Source organism: Arvicanthis niloticus, unplaced genomic scaffold (genome assembly GCF_011762505.2).
Source record: "Arvicanthis niloticus isolate mArvNil1 unplaced genomic scaffold, mArvNil1.pat.X pat_scaffold_128_arrow_ctg1, whole genome shotgun sequence".
Taxonomy (NCBI): Eukaryota; Metazoa; Chordata; class Mammalia; order Rodentia; family Muridae; genus Arvicanthis; species Arvicanthis niloticus.
In genome coordinates, this window is record NW_023045280.1 from 97,993 (window position 1) to 117,276 (window position 19,284).

Below are 19,284 nucleotides of genomic sequence, written 5' to 3' on the forward strand. Positions count from 1 at the left end.
AAACAATATGGTGCTTTAGGGAGGTAAGGAGAGAGAGAGAGAGGAAAATATAGGAGGTGAATATGGTCAAAGAATAGGAAATTTCTGAATGTGAATGTACTTATGAAACCCATCACTATGTACAATGAACACATGACAATAATTATTATAAACATAAGAAGCTTATAGTACACTGTAACCCTGCTACTCCTACATTTTTACATATTACATGTGAAATAACCATGAAAATAGTACATCCACATAATGTAAAATTTTCAGTATCAATGTGATAGCATTAGGAAATGGCTAAGAAATTAGTGGAATACAACTCTGGGTGTGCATATCATGATGTCTCATGAGAAAGTTAGACAATAAACCTAATTGTCCAATCTAATCTAATCAGTGGAATAATGCTTTGATGGACTCATAATTCCATTAATGGTAAGTGGAGAAAAGTAGAAGATGGAAATAAGTTAGAGGAAGTAGTTCACAGGCAGGAGTTTGAGGCTTATCTGTCCTGGCTTTGTCCTGATGCAAATACATTGTTTGATGCTCAGAAGAAGGTTCCTCTGATTCAGGATTCCTTCTTATGGTTCTCCACTGGTTCTCCACTTCATAGTGGGTTGAGAACACTGGGCGAAATCACAAATGGGTGAATCCTTTTAAAACTGTGAAACCAATGACACAATTCTTTCATATTCCTTTTCTGTGTGGTAGATACTTGATTACCAATGAAAGTAAAGCTACTGAAAGCTGCTTGAAATATTTAACCATTAGTAAAGTGGGTATTCATACTGTTCTAGACTTAGACTATAGGAAGTATAATGAACTTGCAGCTAATTGCTAATTGCCCAGTAGTCCATAAAAACATTCTAATTGGACGAGTTGCCAATGTAATCCAACTACAATGTTGGCTAATTTATCACTAGCAGGTACATGTTTTTATTTGCACCTTTCCTAGCAAGAAATCTTCTCGGAAACTTTCTTTTTTTCACACAGAAATATGTGTTATAATTATGTGTTTTTACAACTTCTTATTATATTTTAAACACTGTGAAAATAAAAGAACTTCAATTTATCAAAATAAGGAGTACATTTATTATTCAAATTAGATTTCACTTACCAACAGAAAGATAAGCTATGACTATAATAAACAGTCAATATTAGTAATGACTGCCTTTAATCAAGTACTTTTTTCAATAAATATTACTTTTTACAACTCACTGAATTCTTCATTTGCCACTCAATTTTCCCGGGATATTATAGGTATAGCGTAATAGTAATTATGTTTCATGTTCAAGAGTATTGGAAAGGTTGTTCTTCATTTCAATAACAAACCTCATTCCTCACAGGTATTTCCTGTATTCATTATACTCTCTCTTTCAACAAAAATTAATTTTCAGCATGTGTCAAAAATATATTTCTATTTGCTCTAAAAGTACTAGTTAGAATATTGTTTTTTCTAACACTTATTATCATTTATATATTTGTAAATATAACATATATGCAGTAAAGAAAATTCATTGAGAATTCTTTGTGGTAGATGCTTTGTAAAGTAAATTGAATAATTTATTTGATTATTATGAATAATAGTTGAATAAAATTTAGTAAATGCATGAACCATACAAATACCCAGAAAATAATCAGGTATTATACTTCAGTGACTAATGAAATACCGAACAAACAAAGCATAGATTATGTTATACAGAATATATATTATATACTAGATGCTTGTATTAGCTTGAAAGGTGTCTGTATTGTTATCCAAGGAAGGAGTGGTTGGCCATAGTGTTTAATCTCTATAATTGACTGATTGTGCTCCCAACATTCAGCACATCTATCCAAAGATGATGTTCACCAATGAAAAACCAGAGTAGCTATTCTAGTCAACTTTGGGCCTTTTAAATCTCAAGTGTCATACATATGTGATGTTATCAACTAAAGCCTTAATCTGTGTGGTTTTATTAACAATATGTCATTGATACTAATAAAATACAAGATAAAGGCAATGGACTGTAGTTTTAAATCTTCTCTATATATCTTCATTTCTTATTAAATGATTCTTGTGGATTATCACCATTATATTTAGAGATTGTAGTATTTTGATTAGGGAATAATTAAATTAAACTAAAAGAACAACATAAATTTGTCTATATTGTCAGTAAGCTAAACTTTACATAAATTTGTCAGTTGAAAAATAAAACAGTAGGAAATAAATCTTTTAAATTTATTAGTTTCTACCTTAATTTTCCTATAAAAACTACAAGTCAAATATTCAATTTATTTATTCAGTTTATTCCTTTCCAGTTAGCTTCTTTAGTGATGCAAATGTGACCATGTCATTATTTTAAAATCTCACTTTCCCATGAGTTTTTAACATCTACAATTATTGGAACATGCTACATTTGTATTCTATCATAAACCATGAGATTATTACAGAAGAGTGAAAGAAAGTCAGCATTCCAGAAAAGTTGCAGGAAACATGGCTGCAGCAGAGATCTACTCAGGTAACAAACCTCAGAACAAGATATGTAACATTTATATTTTCAGCCACTATTTAGAAAATAAAATGTCATCCTCTGCAAACTTATTTTCAATCTTGCTAACAGTTCAAAATATAATAATGATTACATTTTGTACATTAGCAAACAAATTGTGTCATCAGGATCATGTAAAAATATTCAAAAAGTTTATCGATTCTTTCTGCTCTCTTAAAATCATTCAAGCAAAAAAGTTTGTTTCTTAATATATGTGTAGAAAATTCAGATTATTAAATCACAGTGAAAAAGTAAAGTTATAGACATATGACAATTTATATAAATTTAGCCAATAATGAGAATGCCAATAATATTTCATTTTATTTACTAATTATTTATTTCATGTTATTACTTTTTTTATAGAAAGATTTAAGTATATGAAAAATTTTATTCTTCAGACAGCAAGACCAAATGACAGGACGCTGTCATCCCCACACCACCATCTATGTATATATATCCAAGTATACAACAGACTTCAGTTACAGCCATGAACCATTGGCTTTCTGATCTCTTGAAACATTCCTGCTTTCCTAGCAATTGAAACTGAAGTTTCAAACAGACATTTGTTTTCATTTCATAGTAGAAATACACAAAACGTATTGTGTGGTGTATGAAAAAATATTCTTACTTTTCATTGCAAATCTAACATTTTAAAGTTCTTTGTCAAATGTGTTAAAAAAAAATGCCTTTTACAATGTAAATTCTAAACATCAGCAAACTTTTTTACAGATTTCCAAAGCTCTGGGGAATAATAACAACCAAAAAAGTGTTTGGTCAACCAATATGTTGACATTTCTTAGATCCTATCCTCGAAACAGGATCTTCTATGTCCCAGTTTCTCAATTTCATCTCTAATAAGTTAGGAAATAAATATAGGTTGTTTAAACCAACAATGATTTGGTGCTTTTAAGCTGACAGCCTCTAATTTTATGTATATTTTAACAAAAGGTGATGAATGTATTTCTGAAAACCACCTGTTATTTTGAGTTAAACAAGAAAATAAAAACAGAAGACAAAACAAAGCAAAAAGCCTTGATATGATTTGTTATAAAAAAAAATGTGAGTAATCTGTTGAAAAAGGGTATCCATAAGAATAAAATCAAGCTGATTTTCACAAATTCCTGTAAGGTTGTAAATCTTTTTTACTATCAGTTCTACAAATGAGAAACTAATTGCATTTCCTGGCACAGGGCCAGGTGCAGTACTTTCCCTTAATTACTATAAACATTGAGCCCTTGGAAAGAAAGACTTAAGGGGCTTGTTTTTAATATTGTTATTGTTTTCTCTTTTTATTTTCATTGTTTGCACCTTGAATCCTATGTGAATGACACATTTTTATTAAAATCGACTACAAATGTTATGTAAATTATACACCAGATCAACAGCTTTAAAGTTTCTAATTATTTCAAGGCAACTGAAGTAAATTCCTTTTACTTTTTGAATCAAAACAAAACATAAAATAATGGTTATGCTAATAAACCTATTAGCATTTGAAGACAATGTATCAATCACCTCTCAAGAGCAACACCTAATGCTGTGAATGTTCAGTTCACTTTCCAATAACAAGATGTAATCACAATTAAAAATATCACAGAGCAATAAATTATTCAAAGAACTAGTTACCTTTTTTTCTGATGGATGGGTGAATGTGGGCACATTCACATGACCATGCAACACTTGACTTACAAGGACTGACACTGTATTCCAGAAAGGCCTTTTAAGGTTCTGTTTATGATTGCTGTTCCTATAACTGTTTGCTTATATTCAGATGTATCAGATTCTCAGTCTTAGCCTTATGTGTATTTGGTGCCAGAGAATTCTTTGTGATCTGACTTATTGACTACAGCTGGACATCTTGAACTTTTTTCTCTGTTTTTTTTTTTTTTCAGTGTCCCCAGTGTCTAGACACATCTATCTACCAAAATGCATAGTTATAGATAGCGTCTTTGAGAGGTCTAAGCTTGGAAGACTGGAACTCTCCCAGTGCAAGGGATGACATCCCAGAAATAGAATCGATTAGCTTTTTTTTTGAACATCTGAGGGCATGTATTGCTAGTCATAAAGCATGGCAGGCCTCCCCACAACCCAGATCCTATAGATCCTCATATAGAACTAAGAGAAAAAAATAGACATTGTTTATAAGCCAGTTAGTCAAATGGCAATCATATCTTGTTATGACAGGTGTTTCTCACCATCTTGCAATCCTAGCTTCCTTTAAAAAGATTATATGACCACCTTGTTATGATTACCTGCTTTACTAACTGTCTTGTTATGACCACCTTGCACTAAGTCTTTGTTTCAGGAGGTCATTTGCATTAACCTGTTATGTTTACATTCTGCTCCTGTAAGATTGCCTATTTTGTCTGCCAAATCCCTCATTTGGTGTTGGGGTCCACACTAGCCCCACGTTAGGCGCCAAAATAATGTTGGGGTCCACACTAGCCCCACGTTGGGGCGGCCAAAATAAATGTTGCAGCCCAGGCAAAGTGTTGAGGCCCGGGCTGACCCAAGTTTGGGCAGCCACTGTATCCCGGCCCAAGCTGCCGCTCCGGTCCGTGGGTCGGGGTTCAGCAAGAGCGAGGGTGAGGGCAGACTTGAAGAATGGAGACCAGACAGGGTGTAATTCAATCCCGTTTATTCTTCAGTCCCTCTTCCTCTAAGTGTCTCCTTCTCTGTCTCCTCTGTCTGCTGTGTCTGATTCTGTCTGGAGCCAAGTGTCTTCTACCTAATGTCTGATGTGTCTGATTCTCTGATCTCAGTCTGATTCTGATCTGTTCTGTCTCTGCCTTTTATATCTCTTACTTCAAAGCCACGCCTCTAAGTTACACCTTTAATCATGCCCTTAGGTCTTGTCTCTAACTCTGATCTCTATACTTCTAAGTCATACTCTTAAGTCACACACCTTTAATCTCACGCACCTTTAATCTCAAGGTATCTAAACCAAGATTATCGGAGTGTGCTCAGCTGTTGTAGGCTATTGTAATCCAAGTCTCATGTCAGGGTATATGGCTCAGGATGGCTGCAAAGCTGATAGCCGCTTTCTGCTAAAAGTCGGCCCCCAACAATTTGGAAACTCCCTATACCCAAATTATAAAAGCTTTGCCTTCCTCACATCCAAAGATGACCATCCAAACCCTGTCTTAAGGGTTTGCACATGAAGAAAAATTCTTGCTTTAATTTCATTGGCCATGATGATCTATTTTGGTCCTCTTTCTTCATGCATTTTTGTAATTAATATTACAAGAAGAACAAGTTGTCGAACCTACATCTTCATGCACAGAATTTTTTCTTTGTACACATGAATTCTTTAAAATAATGCTGCAATTTCAATAAGCATATAAACTGAAATGAAGTATCTCTACAAAAGTTAATGTAGTGTCATAACTTACAAGTTGTTGATGACAGGGTGTGGCATCTTTGTTAGCATTCCTTCTAGGCTTCATCTTACACTTACCTGGCAATAGCCAGGTATGTCTGACTCATTATAAAAGGATCTGCTTACTCCCTGTTCACTTTCTTGCTCTCTCATTCTCTTACCCTCTTATTCTCTTCCCTCTCTGACCCTTTTCTGTTCATTCCCCCGTGCTCTCTCCCCACATGTTCATGGTCAGCCTCTTCTCTCTCCCTCTTCCTCTTTCTTTCTCTCCCTCTTTTACTCTTTTTCTCTCTCTCTACTCCCTCAATTTTTCTCCACATGGCCTAAATAAATTCTCTTCTATACCATGTATATAGTATAAAGTACATAGTAATAGTATAGTATAGTGTAGTACAGAATAGTAATACAGTATCATGTGGCTGGTACCCCAGGGATCAGGGATGTTTCAGCATGGTCTTGCAAGGCACTCTCTTCCACCTCACCATACTATGCCTCTACGAAATTTATCTGTGGTTTCCTTTTTTTATTTTTAATAAAATACAACAATCTCTTTCTTTACCATTGTGATCTCTGATAAATTGTCATTGCTTCAGTAAATATATCCCACCCACAATGTGATATGAAACTGTAAACACTGTGGGACACATAGGAAAATAAAGCTTGAAAGTAGGAGGGTATTTGTTGGAAGAAATTTTTAAGTGTCAAAATAAGGAGCATGAGAGGAGATCAGGTGCCAAAAAAAAAAAAAAAAAAAAAAAAAAAAACCTAAAATTTCTCATATCAAGTTGGAAAAATTTCTCATATCAAGGTGGAAAAATGTCAGACAATTAAAGTTTTTGTTTCCATGAATGAAAACTAAATTACAAGAAGAAAACTTTATAGGAAAAAAGTAGATATGTTTAGGATGTGAAACAAATGTTGGAAAAAATATTACTAATGTGGTGAGTATACAAGAAGACTTAGGCATTTGGAGCAACAAACTGATGCTCTTTATCCTATTCAAATTATTGGAAGGAGGTTCAGAGTTTAAGAGTAAGGAGCCATTTCGAGTGTCATGCCATTGGATTCACCTTATTCTCTTCCCTCTCTGACCCTTTTCTGTTCTAAAATTTACATTAGTATTCATTATAATTAGGAAAGTTAAGGATACTTTCAGTGTATTTGACATAATTTTAACACCTCCCTGGATGATTTAACTTTGCATTGTGAACTTATATATTTAAAAGATGCTACTCTGCTGAGCATTGATGCTGCAGATACTGCTGATTAAATTACTCATGACCTGAAGACAGTATTTCTATTTTGATCAAGCTTCAAGAATGGCATATATAGCTTGATATTGCTAGCCCTTTTTGTCCTGAAAACACGTTTTTTCTTGCCCATCATGTTAAACCTTGTTTTTAACAACATTAATATGTTGGCAGCCAAATACATGGCTTGTACCTGAAAATGGACCCCCAGACAGAGTTATTAAATTAACAGGCTGGCAAGGCAAGGACAGGTAAGATTCTGCACAGAGCCTTACCAACCTAATACAGAAGTGCATTGCTTTGGATAATGCATATTCTATGATGGGTAAAGAAGGCATTCTTGTCAAAAGACCTAAGAAAGGCTCAGTCTTGTTTATGAAATAAAAAGGGGGGAGAGGAAGGGAGCTTTTAGCTGCTTGATAAGAATCTGACATTGGCCAAGGACAAGGAAGTGGTCTTCAGGCAGGAATCTGACATTAGGCTATCACAAAGAAATAATATCAAGAAGGAATATAAATTTTAGGCTAGAACAAGGAAGTAGTCTTCAAACTTGAAATGCCTTTGGGGTAGGACAGGAAAGTAGGCTCAGATATTCTGGTCATCCTGATAAGCCCTTAGAAAAAGTGATCATGCGAGTGTTCATGTAGGTGGGTTTAATGCCTTGCTCATTGTTCTTTAACTATTGTCTTGCTTGTTCCTTGACTATTTGCATCTATTGCATTACTAGTTCCTCAACCTAGAACTGACCTTAATACTTGCATGTAATTAAATGGTATAAAAGCAAAAAGAAGGATGGGGGATGGGATAGGGGGTTTCTAGTGAGGGGAAATGGAAAAAGGAGATGGCATCTGAAATATAAATAAATAAAATTCAATAAAAAGAAAAAGAAAAAGAAAAAAAAGAAACTTCCTAAAATCTTAGATTTTCAGGTATATAAATATAAACAAAGGTGTCCAAATGTATGTGTTTTTTGTTCCTTTTATCTTGTCATTATCAAGACAAAATCCTTTTTAATATTTAAGAAAATATTAATTATGTTTTATATATCATACTAAAATTTTAAACTACAAAAAGCAATTTTATACTTGGCCTTGTGTTAAACATTTTATTATAATTCTATTGACATCTGTGATATATCTCCTCATATAAATATTATAAACTTGAGGATCACAAAGCATAACAAATAGCATTCATCTGTTATTAAAGAAACATTAGTCTTTGGCCTTTCAAGTGTAGACTCTGAGTTATTGCTCTGTATTTCCTTGAAAATGTTATCATTTGAGTTGCAGCTCTATCAGTGAATTGTACTTTGTAGTATGATTATACTATGACCTTACAATTTAAAAAGATTATATATTTCTTTTACAGAAAAAGATAAATGATGATCTAAGTCACATAGTGTGGAATATGAATAAATCTTCAATTGGGGATCAGGGTTATTTCTCAGAGTTTACCTTTTAAATTTTATACAGACATCTTATCATCAATTAATCAAAGGTTCTCTAATTAATTTTTCCTCAATCATATTGTGTATTTATTAAACTAATGGAAAATTAATTGTTATTTTACAACAGGTATGTAAGGGGATAGATTCTGTCTGTCTATCTGTCTGCCTATCTATCTATCTATCTATCTATCTATCTATCTATCTATCTCATGTGTGTCTATGTCTGTCTTTGTATATGTAGGCTGTGGTATTCATGTATGTGTGCAAGAAGAATCACATGTGTTTATGTCTATGTGTGTGAGTACATAAGTACGTGTGTGTGTGTGTGTGTGTGTGTACGTTTGAGGTCAATATGAGGAATCTTTCTCACTTGACTTTCTTTTTATTGAGGGAAGCATCTTATTGAACACAAAACTAATGTTAAGATATTGTTTACATACTGAGTGGCTTTTCAGGGATCTTTGTTTTTGGACAATCATGATTATAAGCTACAATTTTTATAAGATGCTTAGATAATATACTCTGGTCTTCTTACATAGCAAGCTTTAAATACACTGACCCATTTTCTCAATTCCTCTATATATTAATAATTTAGTCATCTTTAGTCTGCTAATTCATTAAGATAATTACTTATTTGTAATAATTCAAAAACCATTAGAAATAAAATAGCTAACTATACTTTAACTCATTTTAAATTACCTTAAGACATGAACTACATCTTCAAGTACTCATGAGATCAAGAGTATAGCATACCTTACTAAGCTGTTAGCACTGTCTGGATCTTGTGCCAAGACAGTGCCAACAGTTGTCCCAATCTTGGCATTTTCATAGACTTCCATGACATAGGAAGGCATAGAAAAGAGTGGTGGTTCATCTACATCTCCAACAATGATCTTCAGCATAGTAGCATCCTTAAATGGACCCAAGTGAGAGAAGCGGAAATCCAGATGTGTATTTGCTCCTTCAATATTGAGTGTGTAGGACTTCTTTTTCTCATAGTTCAGTGGCTGCAGAGGAAACATGTTGACAGCCAGTGTTAGAACTTCCACATTTATCAAAGATGCAGTTATTTTCTTATGAAAATCATATGAGACATGTCAACTTACTTTTCTTTAAAAATAGCTTTAATATTTTCTTAAATTATGATATTCAAACAGACATAAAGGCAATTCAAGGCTTACTCTATAGAGATTTTGCATATCACCCATATCATGGGGTGATAACTACATACAGAAATAAATTCCCCTTTGGAAAACCATATTGCTTTTCAGAGATACTTTCTAATCCTTTCCATCCTCCACTGTCCAGAAATTATTAAGTGGTTAATCTAAAAATATCTTCTGGTAACTTGTTTAAAATTTGAAATGAGCCTGCTGGTAGTGTGTCACTTGCCTTTAAACCCAGCATTTGGGAGGCAGAAGCAGGCTGATCTCTGTGAGTTCAAGGCTAGCCTGAATTACAGATCTAGGTCCAGGACAGTAAGGACAATACAAAGAAATCTTGTCTTCAATAACCAAAACCAAACACAACAAATGAACAAAATATAATAAAATAACTTATTACATTTATCTGATTTATGTCACATTATTTTGAAATTATTTTTGTGTATTTTAAATTGAATATTTTGTGATTTTCTATTGCCTTAAGTTTCTTCTAAAATTGTGTTCTTGATCAGGCTGATCTTTTGAATATGTTTTCTTCTCTTCAGTTTATTTTCTTTTCACTCTATTGTGTGTATTCTTTGTGGTGTAGAAAATATGTAGTTTTCTTTCTTACTTTGTACTTACGGTATTATTTCATTTATCATGTTTCTCATTTTCCATGTTAGATTATAATATTTGGAGCAAATTTTTAATACTAGTCCTTTTCTCTTTGCTTGCTTATTCCTATTTTAGGCTTAACCTATGTTAATAGGTTATTAAAATCATTTCAGTTTCTTTTTTATATTGGATATTTTATTTATTTATATTTCAGATGTCATCTTCTTTCCCCATTTCCCCTCACTAGAAACTCCCTATCCCATCATCCTCTCTTTCTTTTTGGTTATACCATTTTATTACATACATGTATTAAGGTCAGTTCTAGGTAGAGAAACTAGAAATACAATAGATGCAAATAGTCAAGGAACAAGCAAGATAATAAACACAAATAGTCAAAGAACAACAAGCAAGGCATTAAACCCAACTGCATGAACACTTCGGTGATCACTGTTTCTGAGGGCTTATCAGGATGACCAAAATATCTGAGCCCATTTTCCTATCCTAGCCCAAAGTCATTTTCATGTCTGAAGCCTACTTCCTTGGTCTACGTAAAATTTAGATTCCTGTCTGAAATTACGTCTTTGTTTTAGGTTAGTATCTAGATTCCTGCCTAAAATTACTTCTTTGTTCTAGCCTAAGATTTTGGATTCCTACCTGAAATTACTTCTTTGTTCTAGCCTAATGTCAGATTCATGCCTATAGCCTATTTCCTTGTCCTTGGCCAATGTCAAATTCTTGCCAAGTAGCCTCAAAGGCTCTCAACCTCTCCCCCTTTTGTATTTCATTAACAAGACCGACACAGTCTTAGGTCATTCTGAGAAGAATGTCTTCATTTCCTCTCATGGAATATGAATTATCCAAAGCAATGCACTTCTGTCTGATAGTCATTATAATTAGGAAGACGTTTAAAAACACTTGCACTGTATTTGGCACAATTCTAACACTTCTCTGGATGTTTTAATGTTACATAGTGAGCTTGTGAATTTCAAGAATGCTGCTCTGCTGAGCATTGATTTGGTATATACTGCAGATAAAATTTCCCATGGCCTGAGATCAGTATTTCTATTTTGGTCAAGCTTCAAGAATGACATATACAGCTTGATCATACTAGCCCATTTTGTCCTGGGAATACTTTTATTCCTGCCCATCATTTTAAACCTTGTCTTTAACAACATTAATATGTTGGCGGCCAAAGTACATGGCATATACCTGAAAATGAACACCCAGACAGTGTTATTAAATTAATAGGATAGCAAGCCAAAGACGGATAAGATTCTGCACAGAGCCTTATCAAACTAAGACAGAAGTGCATTGCTTTGGATAATGCATATTCTATGATGGGTAAGGAAGGCATTCTTGTCATTTCTGTTTCTTAATTTAAAAATTTCTAATCGGAGTTTGTGTTGTTGAAGAAAGAAGCCAGGGTCTGATGCATATGTAACTATTCTATAGTTAAAATACACCACCAGTTCTTCAACTAATACCTACTTTCAATTATGCATATACGTTTATTAGAATTTGAATAAATTAAAATATTATAAATGCCTAAAAATATTTCAAAAATATATATAAATATATATTGAGCATCATGAATTTGACTTTATGTGCAATCATTTTAACCAGTGCTTTGTCCCAAAATGGCCTTCTATTATTATAGTATACAATATAATAAAAATGTTTATTTGTAAGTCATATTGATTGTTATGCATATGATACAATCTGATAAAAACATGTATATGAATAAGTGAATTTATTCTCACCACAGCAAATTTTAAAACATTCATCTTCACTCATTCATTGTTACAGATTATTACTTCCTTTGACTTGGCGAAAATAGTAAAGGAAACTTTGCCCTCATTTGGTTTATCTTGATGGTACTATCAAGCTGAATATCAGAGAAAATAGAACAGAAATTTTCTAGCAGATCTCTTTGACAAAATAATTGTCACATGTCTCAATGCTGCCCAAGTAATGGTAAGGTGCAGGTTGTTTGTATGGACACATGGTTTTATGTTGATGGTCATCTAATATAAGTTTAACTACCTCCAGGCAGACATAACCATCATAGGAGACTTGTTTGCCAAGAATGGCAGATGGATGGATAGGGACCATCTGCAGCCACAAAGGAAAGAGACAATAATTTCAGGTTGTGTCAGAAATTTAAAAAAAGATTGACTACTGTGAATCAGAACATATTAAAAATTTTTGTTCTGAATGCTAACTGGTGATACTGAATTGCACCAATATAAAAATTGATAGGAAATATAATTATTCATTTAGTCTCTATATTTTAGAATTATTTATTCAGTTCCAAGTAAATTATTTTTGCATTATAATCACAGAATTATATAAATGTGGCAATATGTTACCTATGCTATAACTATGGTAAACATGTACAACTACGCATTGTTTTTAAATTAAAAACTCTGCAAATTCTTAGATATTTTTGAATCTATAGGGCATTCTCTATATATTAAGCTTTCTATGGAGCTGAATATTTTTTAGTTGCAACCACATTTTTTTTAGCCCAAGTTAATCCATCAAACACAGTATGTTACAAACAGTAAACTGAATTTACCAGGCCACATAAATCATAAAGCAAACTGAAAAAAAAATAGAAGTAAAAATTCATCCAGACTATTGAAGTATCATGAAAAGCAGATAACAAGAAACATCTTGGAATTTGTAAACTAAAATCATAGTATATTTTTTTTTCTTAAACAAGAGAAATAACTATTGTCAGGTATGACATGGTAAAGGCAATATCACAGTATTATAAAACCAGTGATCATTCATGATACATTAGGGCTCTAGTGTAACTATGTTTTGTAATGTTAAATACTTATGTTCATAGGTTTTTCTATGTACATACTGAGAGTCATTCCAATTTGATCAACTATGCAGTGCTCAAGCTAAAAGAGGAATTATGTACACAGTGTTGCTCCTTTTAGTGATAAGAGTCTGTATGAAAAGAATGGACTCTGGGCCTTGGCAATTTGTTCATTATTACTTACAGATTCTGTTTCAGTCATGTATTTGTTGGTGGTTGGGTGTGATTATGTGAATCGTTCTAGTTTACAAGACTGTAAAGCTGGGATAAGTCTCCTGGGTAGAATACTGCAAGTCTGCATCATTAGTTTGTATTTACTGTGCACAGCGGCTAAGCTCATTTTGGTTTTGTGTTGAAATATTATAAACATTGGTTAATGTTTTTGGAGAACAATTCCAGGCTGGAGAGTAAAACATTCCTCTGTAAGTTTGTTTGTTTGTTAGTTTATTGGTTTGTTTTGTTATGTTTATTTTTTGTTTTAATATCACTGGCTTTAAGAACATATTGAAATTCAAACTCTGTGAACCTTGTTTATTCAGTTATCTATTGTGATAATGGCTATTGAACTTAGGGTATTGAATATGCAAAGCAAATAGTCCTCTACTGAGCTATTTGATATATCTAAAAAGAATAAATTAATTATAAATTAAAATGCTACCCCCATTAGCATCTCCTGAAAGAAGCTGTTTTTCTGACAAGAGAAGAGTGAGGCACAGATCAATGAGTATAGTATTATATCATCAGGGAAAATTTTATTGGTATATATATTTAGCAGTATCATAATAGTAGATTTCCCCTGGTACTAATATCCTCTCAAGTTTCTGGTTCTTGTAACATTTTTGGAGTCAAATGTGTATTCCTTCTAATGGTGTAGGCTTTAAGTCCAAACAAATACTGGTTGTTCAATTTAATAAAATTTGTAAAAGTATTGTGCAAGAGTATTTTGCAGGCAGGTCCAGTTACCTGTATGTCAGGTATGTAACAGGGTTCATGCTGAGTAAGAGTGACAAGAGACTCCATCTCCAGTGACACACATAGCACATTTCAGCATTGTATATGCTAGTCAGTAGGGGTGAAATTCTATTTTCTAGTTAGGCACCACAGAATTTTACCATGTTCACTGAAATGCACAAGTGGTGTCTTTATCAATACATTACCATCAGGATGTGTATGGTAATCAATAGCATTGTCCATTGCCTATAGTGTTTGTAAGATCATGATACTTCTTTTGGCCAACAAGTCAAAAAGATGGCATCATTCTAGTATTGGGGGTTTTAATTGGTAACATACATATCTAGTTGAGACATTTTGTATCACATTATATAGTAACTTCAAAAATATTACTTTTATATATGTATGTAGGTTTAGGAGGTTAATAGATTTTCATATGGCTTTTCAAAAATAATTTGGTGTTAGTTATTTTTTCCCATGCTCCCTACTTTATCCTTCCCTCCCTTTTCTTCCCCATTCAAACTTCTACAACTAGATGGTTTGCAGACAAGAGACTTTAGGTCATCCTGTTAAATGGGATGGCATTATCAAATTATCCCATCAGGACTCAGATTTATATGCATTAGAAGAGGCATAAAGAATATCGCAGGAGCCAATTGTGGAGTATGACTTCCAATGTTGAGCATGGGATGGCCTTGGTGGGGACAGAGTGACATGGTTCCTGCCCCTGGGACAGCGTCCCAGTGTAAGTATCCAGGAAAGACAATGGCTACTGTGGGTGTAAGGGTTGTTTGTGTGATAATGTACAGATTTCCAGGAACCAGTACTAGCAGTGGAGGACTCTGTTCTTCTTAGAAATGTTCTTCCTCTTAATGTTAATGACTCCATGATAATTAGAAACAGTATAAGTCCAGCAATTGATGGCTTGGCTGTCTCAACAAAATGGTAAAGGCTGGGACCTTCAGGGCAGCCCTTAATGGAAAAAAATTCTAAATCCATGAGTTTAAAAATACATAATTTCTCAACAAATTGTGCTCTTTCAACTGGAGGTCAACATATAGAAGAATGCAAATAGATCCATTCATATCTCCTTGTACAAATCTCAAGTCCAAGTGGATCAAGGACCTCCTACAAAATAAGATACACTGAAACTAATAAAAAAGAAAGTGGGCACAAACACATGGGCACAAAGGAAGATTTCTGGAAAAAAAACAGCAGTGGCTTATGCACTAAGGTCAACAATCAACAAATGGGACCTCATAAAATTGCAAAGCTTCTGTAAGTCACAGGACACTGTCAATAGGACAAAATGGCTACTAACAGATTGGGAAAAGATCTTTAGCAACCCTACATCTGATAGAGGGATAACATCCAATATATACAAAGAACTCAAAAAGTTAGACTCCAGAGAACCAAATAACCTCCCTCATTTAAAAATGGCTTTAAAGAGCTAAACAAAGAATTCTCAACTGAGGAAACTTGAATGGCCTTCAAGCACCTACAGAAATAAATGTTCAACATTCTTAATCATCAGGGAAATGCAAATCAAAACAACTCTGAGATTCCACCTTATACCAGTCAGAATGACTAAGATCAAAAACTCAGGTGGCAGTAGATGCTGGCGAGGATGTGGAGAAATAGGAATACTCCTTCATTGTTGGTGGAATTGCAAGCTGGTACAACCACTCTGGAAATCAATTTGGTAGTTCCTCAGAAAATTGGACATAGAACACCCTGAGTACCCAGATACACCACTCCTGTGGTTATACCCAAAAGAAACTCCAAAATATAGCAAGGACACATGCTCCACTATGTTCATAGCAGCCATATTTATAGTAGCCAGAAGCTGGAAAGAAACCAGATGTCCATCAACAGAGGAATGGATACAGAAAATATGGTAGATTTACACAATGGAGTATTACTCAGCTTTTAAAAACAATGAATTCATGAAATACTTAGGCAAATGGATGGAATTAGAAAATATAATCCTGAGTGAGATAACCCAGTAACAAAAGAACACACATGGCATGCACTCACTGTTAAGTGGATATTTGCCCCAAAACTTGTAATACCAAGCGTACAATTCACAGACCACATGAAGCTCTAGAAGAAGGAAGATCATAGTGTGAATGGTTCGGTACTTCTTAGAAGGGGGAACAAAATACTCAAGGGAGGAAATACAGAGACAAAGTGTGGAGCAGAGACTGAAGGAAATGCCAACCAGCAACTGCCCCACATAGGGATCAATCCCATACACAGTTTCCAAACCCAGACACTATTGCAGATGCCAAGAAGTGCTTGCTGACAGAATCCTGATATAGCTGTCTCCTGAGAGGCTCCATCAGAGCCTGACATATACATAGGCAGATGCTCCCAGCCAACCACTGGGCTCAGCGCAGGGGCCCCAATGGAGGTGTTAGGGAAAGGTCTAAAAGAGTTGAAGGGGTTTACAACCCATAGGAAGAACAACAATATCAACCAATCAGAACCCCCAGAACTCTCAGGAACTAAACCACCAACCAAAGAAGCAGGGAGAGTTAGAATGGGATAGGGGGTTTCAGAGGGGAAATCTGGAAAAGGGATAACATTGTAAATAAATAAAATATCCAATAAAAAAGAAAGTAGGGAAACAAAAAAATAAGAATAAAAATACATAATTTCACAACTATGCAAAAATGTGGATGTGATATGAATTATGAGGGGCTTCATGAATCTAAAGGAACAAAGGCAGCTACACTATGAGTCAGTTGTCGGAAAGATACAAAGGCAGGGAGATACAAAGGTAGGCAGATTCCTGAGCTTAAAGTCAGCCTGGGACACAGTAAATCAGGGTTCAGGTATGGTAGAAATGGTATTTTCAGGATTGGGTCTCACCAAACTAGTTTATCCTCTGTGCTTAACAGAGACAGGCAGATCTCGGAATTCTTCTGCAGTGTTAAACTGAAATGGGTGCTTACTGTTTCCTAAGAATTGACGCCGAGTGTAGGAAAATTCAAGGGTGGGGAGGTGTGGGCATATCCTCATAGAAGAGGGAGGAGGGGAATGGGATAGGGGGGTTCCTGGGTGTCTGGGGGGAATGGGGTAAGGGGATAACATCTGAAACGTAAATAAAATATCCAATAAAAATTTTAAAAAAACAATTAAAGGACTAGGATCTCCAGATGCTGATTTATAAAGAAATAATACTCAAAAGGAAATCTGAAATAAATGGATGAATAGATGTGTAAATAAAATCTGGGCGTTTGGTGTGCATGAGATGAGTTTGCAGAACTCAATAATAGTTCTGACTGAATTTATGCCAGAGAGAGCTGAGCTCACCGGATGTCTCTGAAGAGTGAAACCAGCTCTTCAAGAAGTTATTTTTTAACTGGATTTCTGACTTGGTTTAAAGATCCAATAATTCTTTATAGCAGCCTTTCTGACTTTGGTCAGAAAACCCATGAGATATCCAGATAGCTTTTAGAATTTTTATAAGCAGAGAGAGTTGCCTCAACCAGATAATTTTTTAGAATAGCAAGAAAAAGCTGACTAAAGCAGAGCAGAACACACACTTGTGTACACAAACACACACACACACACACACACACACACACACACACACACACACACACACACACACACACGAGGAGTCCAGAAAGACATCTCAGTAGAACCTAGGTCACGAGCTTAGATTCACGAATTGACTTCTATTTGTTCTCACAGCAACTGGACACCCCTTCCTCAGAACCACTCTCCCAGCCAAGACTGATCCTTGGAGTTCCGATAAGTTTGTCCTTTAGTTTCTGTTTTGTTTATTTTTGTTCTCATCATGTTTTGCTTTGTTTTTATTAAGTTCATGAGTAAATGAGAAACACTGGTAGAATTTTTCAAATGTTGTAGCTCTTAGGGCCTTTTATATCCTTCATGATTCTTAATAAACAAATTCATTTATAAATTCTTTATTACAAATTTTCATGTTACTAAAATTTGTTTTCTAAACTTGGGTTGTTATTTAACTAATCTCCGCTAATCTTCAATTTTAGATGTGTATTATTATTAACTTGGTTATGGTCATTAATATATTTAGAAGTTGAATATTCTGAGACATACTTTGTAAACAGTGTTTTGTGCCCTGAATTTGTATGGATATTTTGAATATGTTATGTACTCATAATTAATTGGTGGCTTTAGGATACAACCTTCTTTGTATTCCTGATTATAGTTTTGAATTTATCATGATGTGCATATCTCCTATCGGTTACTTTGTTTCCATTACACTTATATAACTTAAACTACTATATTTCAAATATCTCTGGTTCAGCAAGAGAAGAAGTCTTCTGATATTTGGAAAACATGATGAAATATTTGTTTTGTTGGCTTCTAGTGTCCAACTTTTCATAAAATGCTCAAGCAATAGTTTTCACCCACCTATAATAATTCCATAAGGTATTAGAAGTTCTCCCTATTTTCCTTTATAAATTATTAGTATTACTTATTTTACTTCCTTTATGTTGACTATTCTTATAGAAAATACAATTGATTTGCTGCCTCTAACTCATGTTCTTTTATGTTGACTTTGTTGTCAGTAAAACAATTGATAAGTGTTTTTCCTTCCTAAACAATTTCTGTATTAGGATGTTACTATTTGTTCAGGTTAGAGTGAATGCCCTCCTTATTTTCATCTCCCTCCATTGACCCTGATGGCAATTCTCTTCAGTGTTCTGACAGGTTGACTGTTTAATTCCATAAGTAGTTGTCCCAAAGTAACATATTTCCCAACAGTGTGTATCTCTGTTTTAAACCACTGTATGTATTGTTGTGTGTATCTAAGTGTGAGGACAGGAATAAATTTAAAGTCACACAAAAATGAAATTCAGATGACAAACTTGGGCTTGGCTCTCCGCTTATATATTGTTTAAAGGCAAAATCACTCTTGTTCTCAGGGTTGCATATATTTCTGTGTGTTATGTAAATTCTTTCATACTTGAAAGGTAAGGTTATGAAATATGAAGCATTTTCTCGTAGTCAGTTTTCTGAGAATAAGGCTGATACTGCTCCAAAGATATTTTAAATAATCTTTTCAACCAATTTCTCTGACATTCTCTCACTTCTGAAACAGTTGTTTTTCTAAATAAACTGAGATCTAAACAATTTTACAAGTGAATGTCATTACAA

At 34.1% G+C, this 19,284-nt stretch overlaps 1 protein-coding gene across 1 annotated transcript in view; it reads right to left on the reverse strand.

Annotated features, from left to right (window-relative positions):
• LOC117701547 (cadherin-18-like) overlaps window positions 1-19,284 on the reverse strand; it is a 72,176-nt gene that overhangs the window by 35,160 nt on the left and 17,732 nt on the right. The window contains exon 3 of the mRNA XM_034493169.1: window positions 9,343-9,596. Coding sequence (XP_034349060.1) covers window positions 9,343-9,596 — 254 coding nt within the window. The remainder of the gene's footprint in view (window positions 1-9,342; window positions 9,597-19,284) is intronic.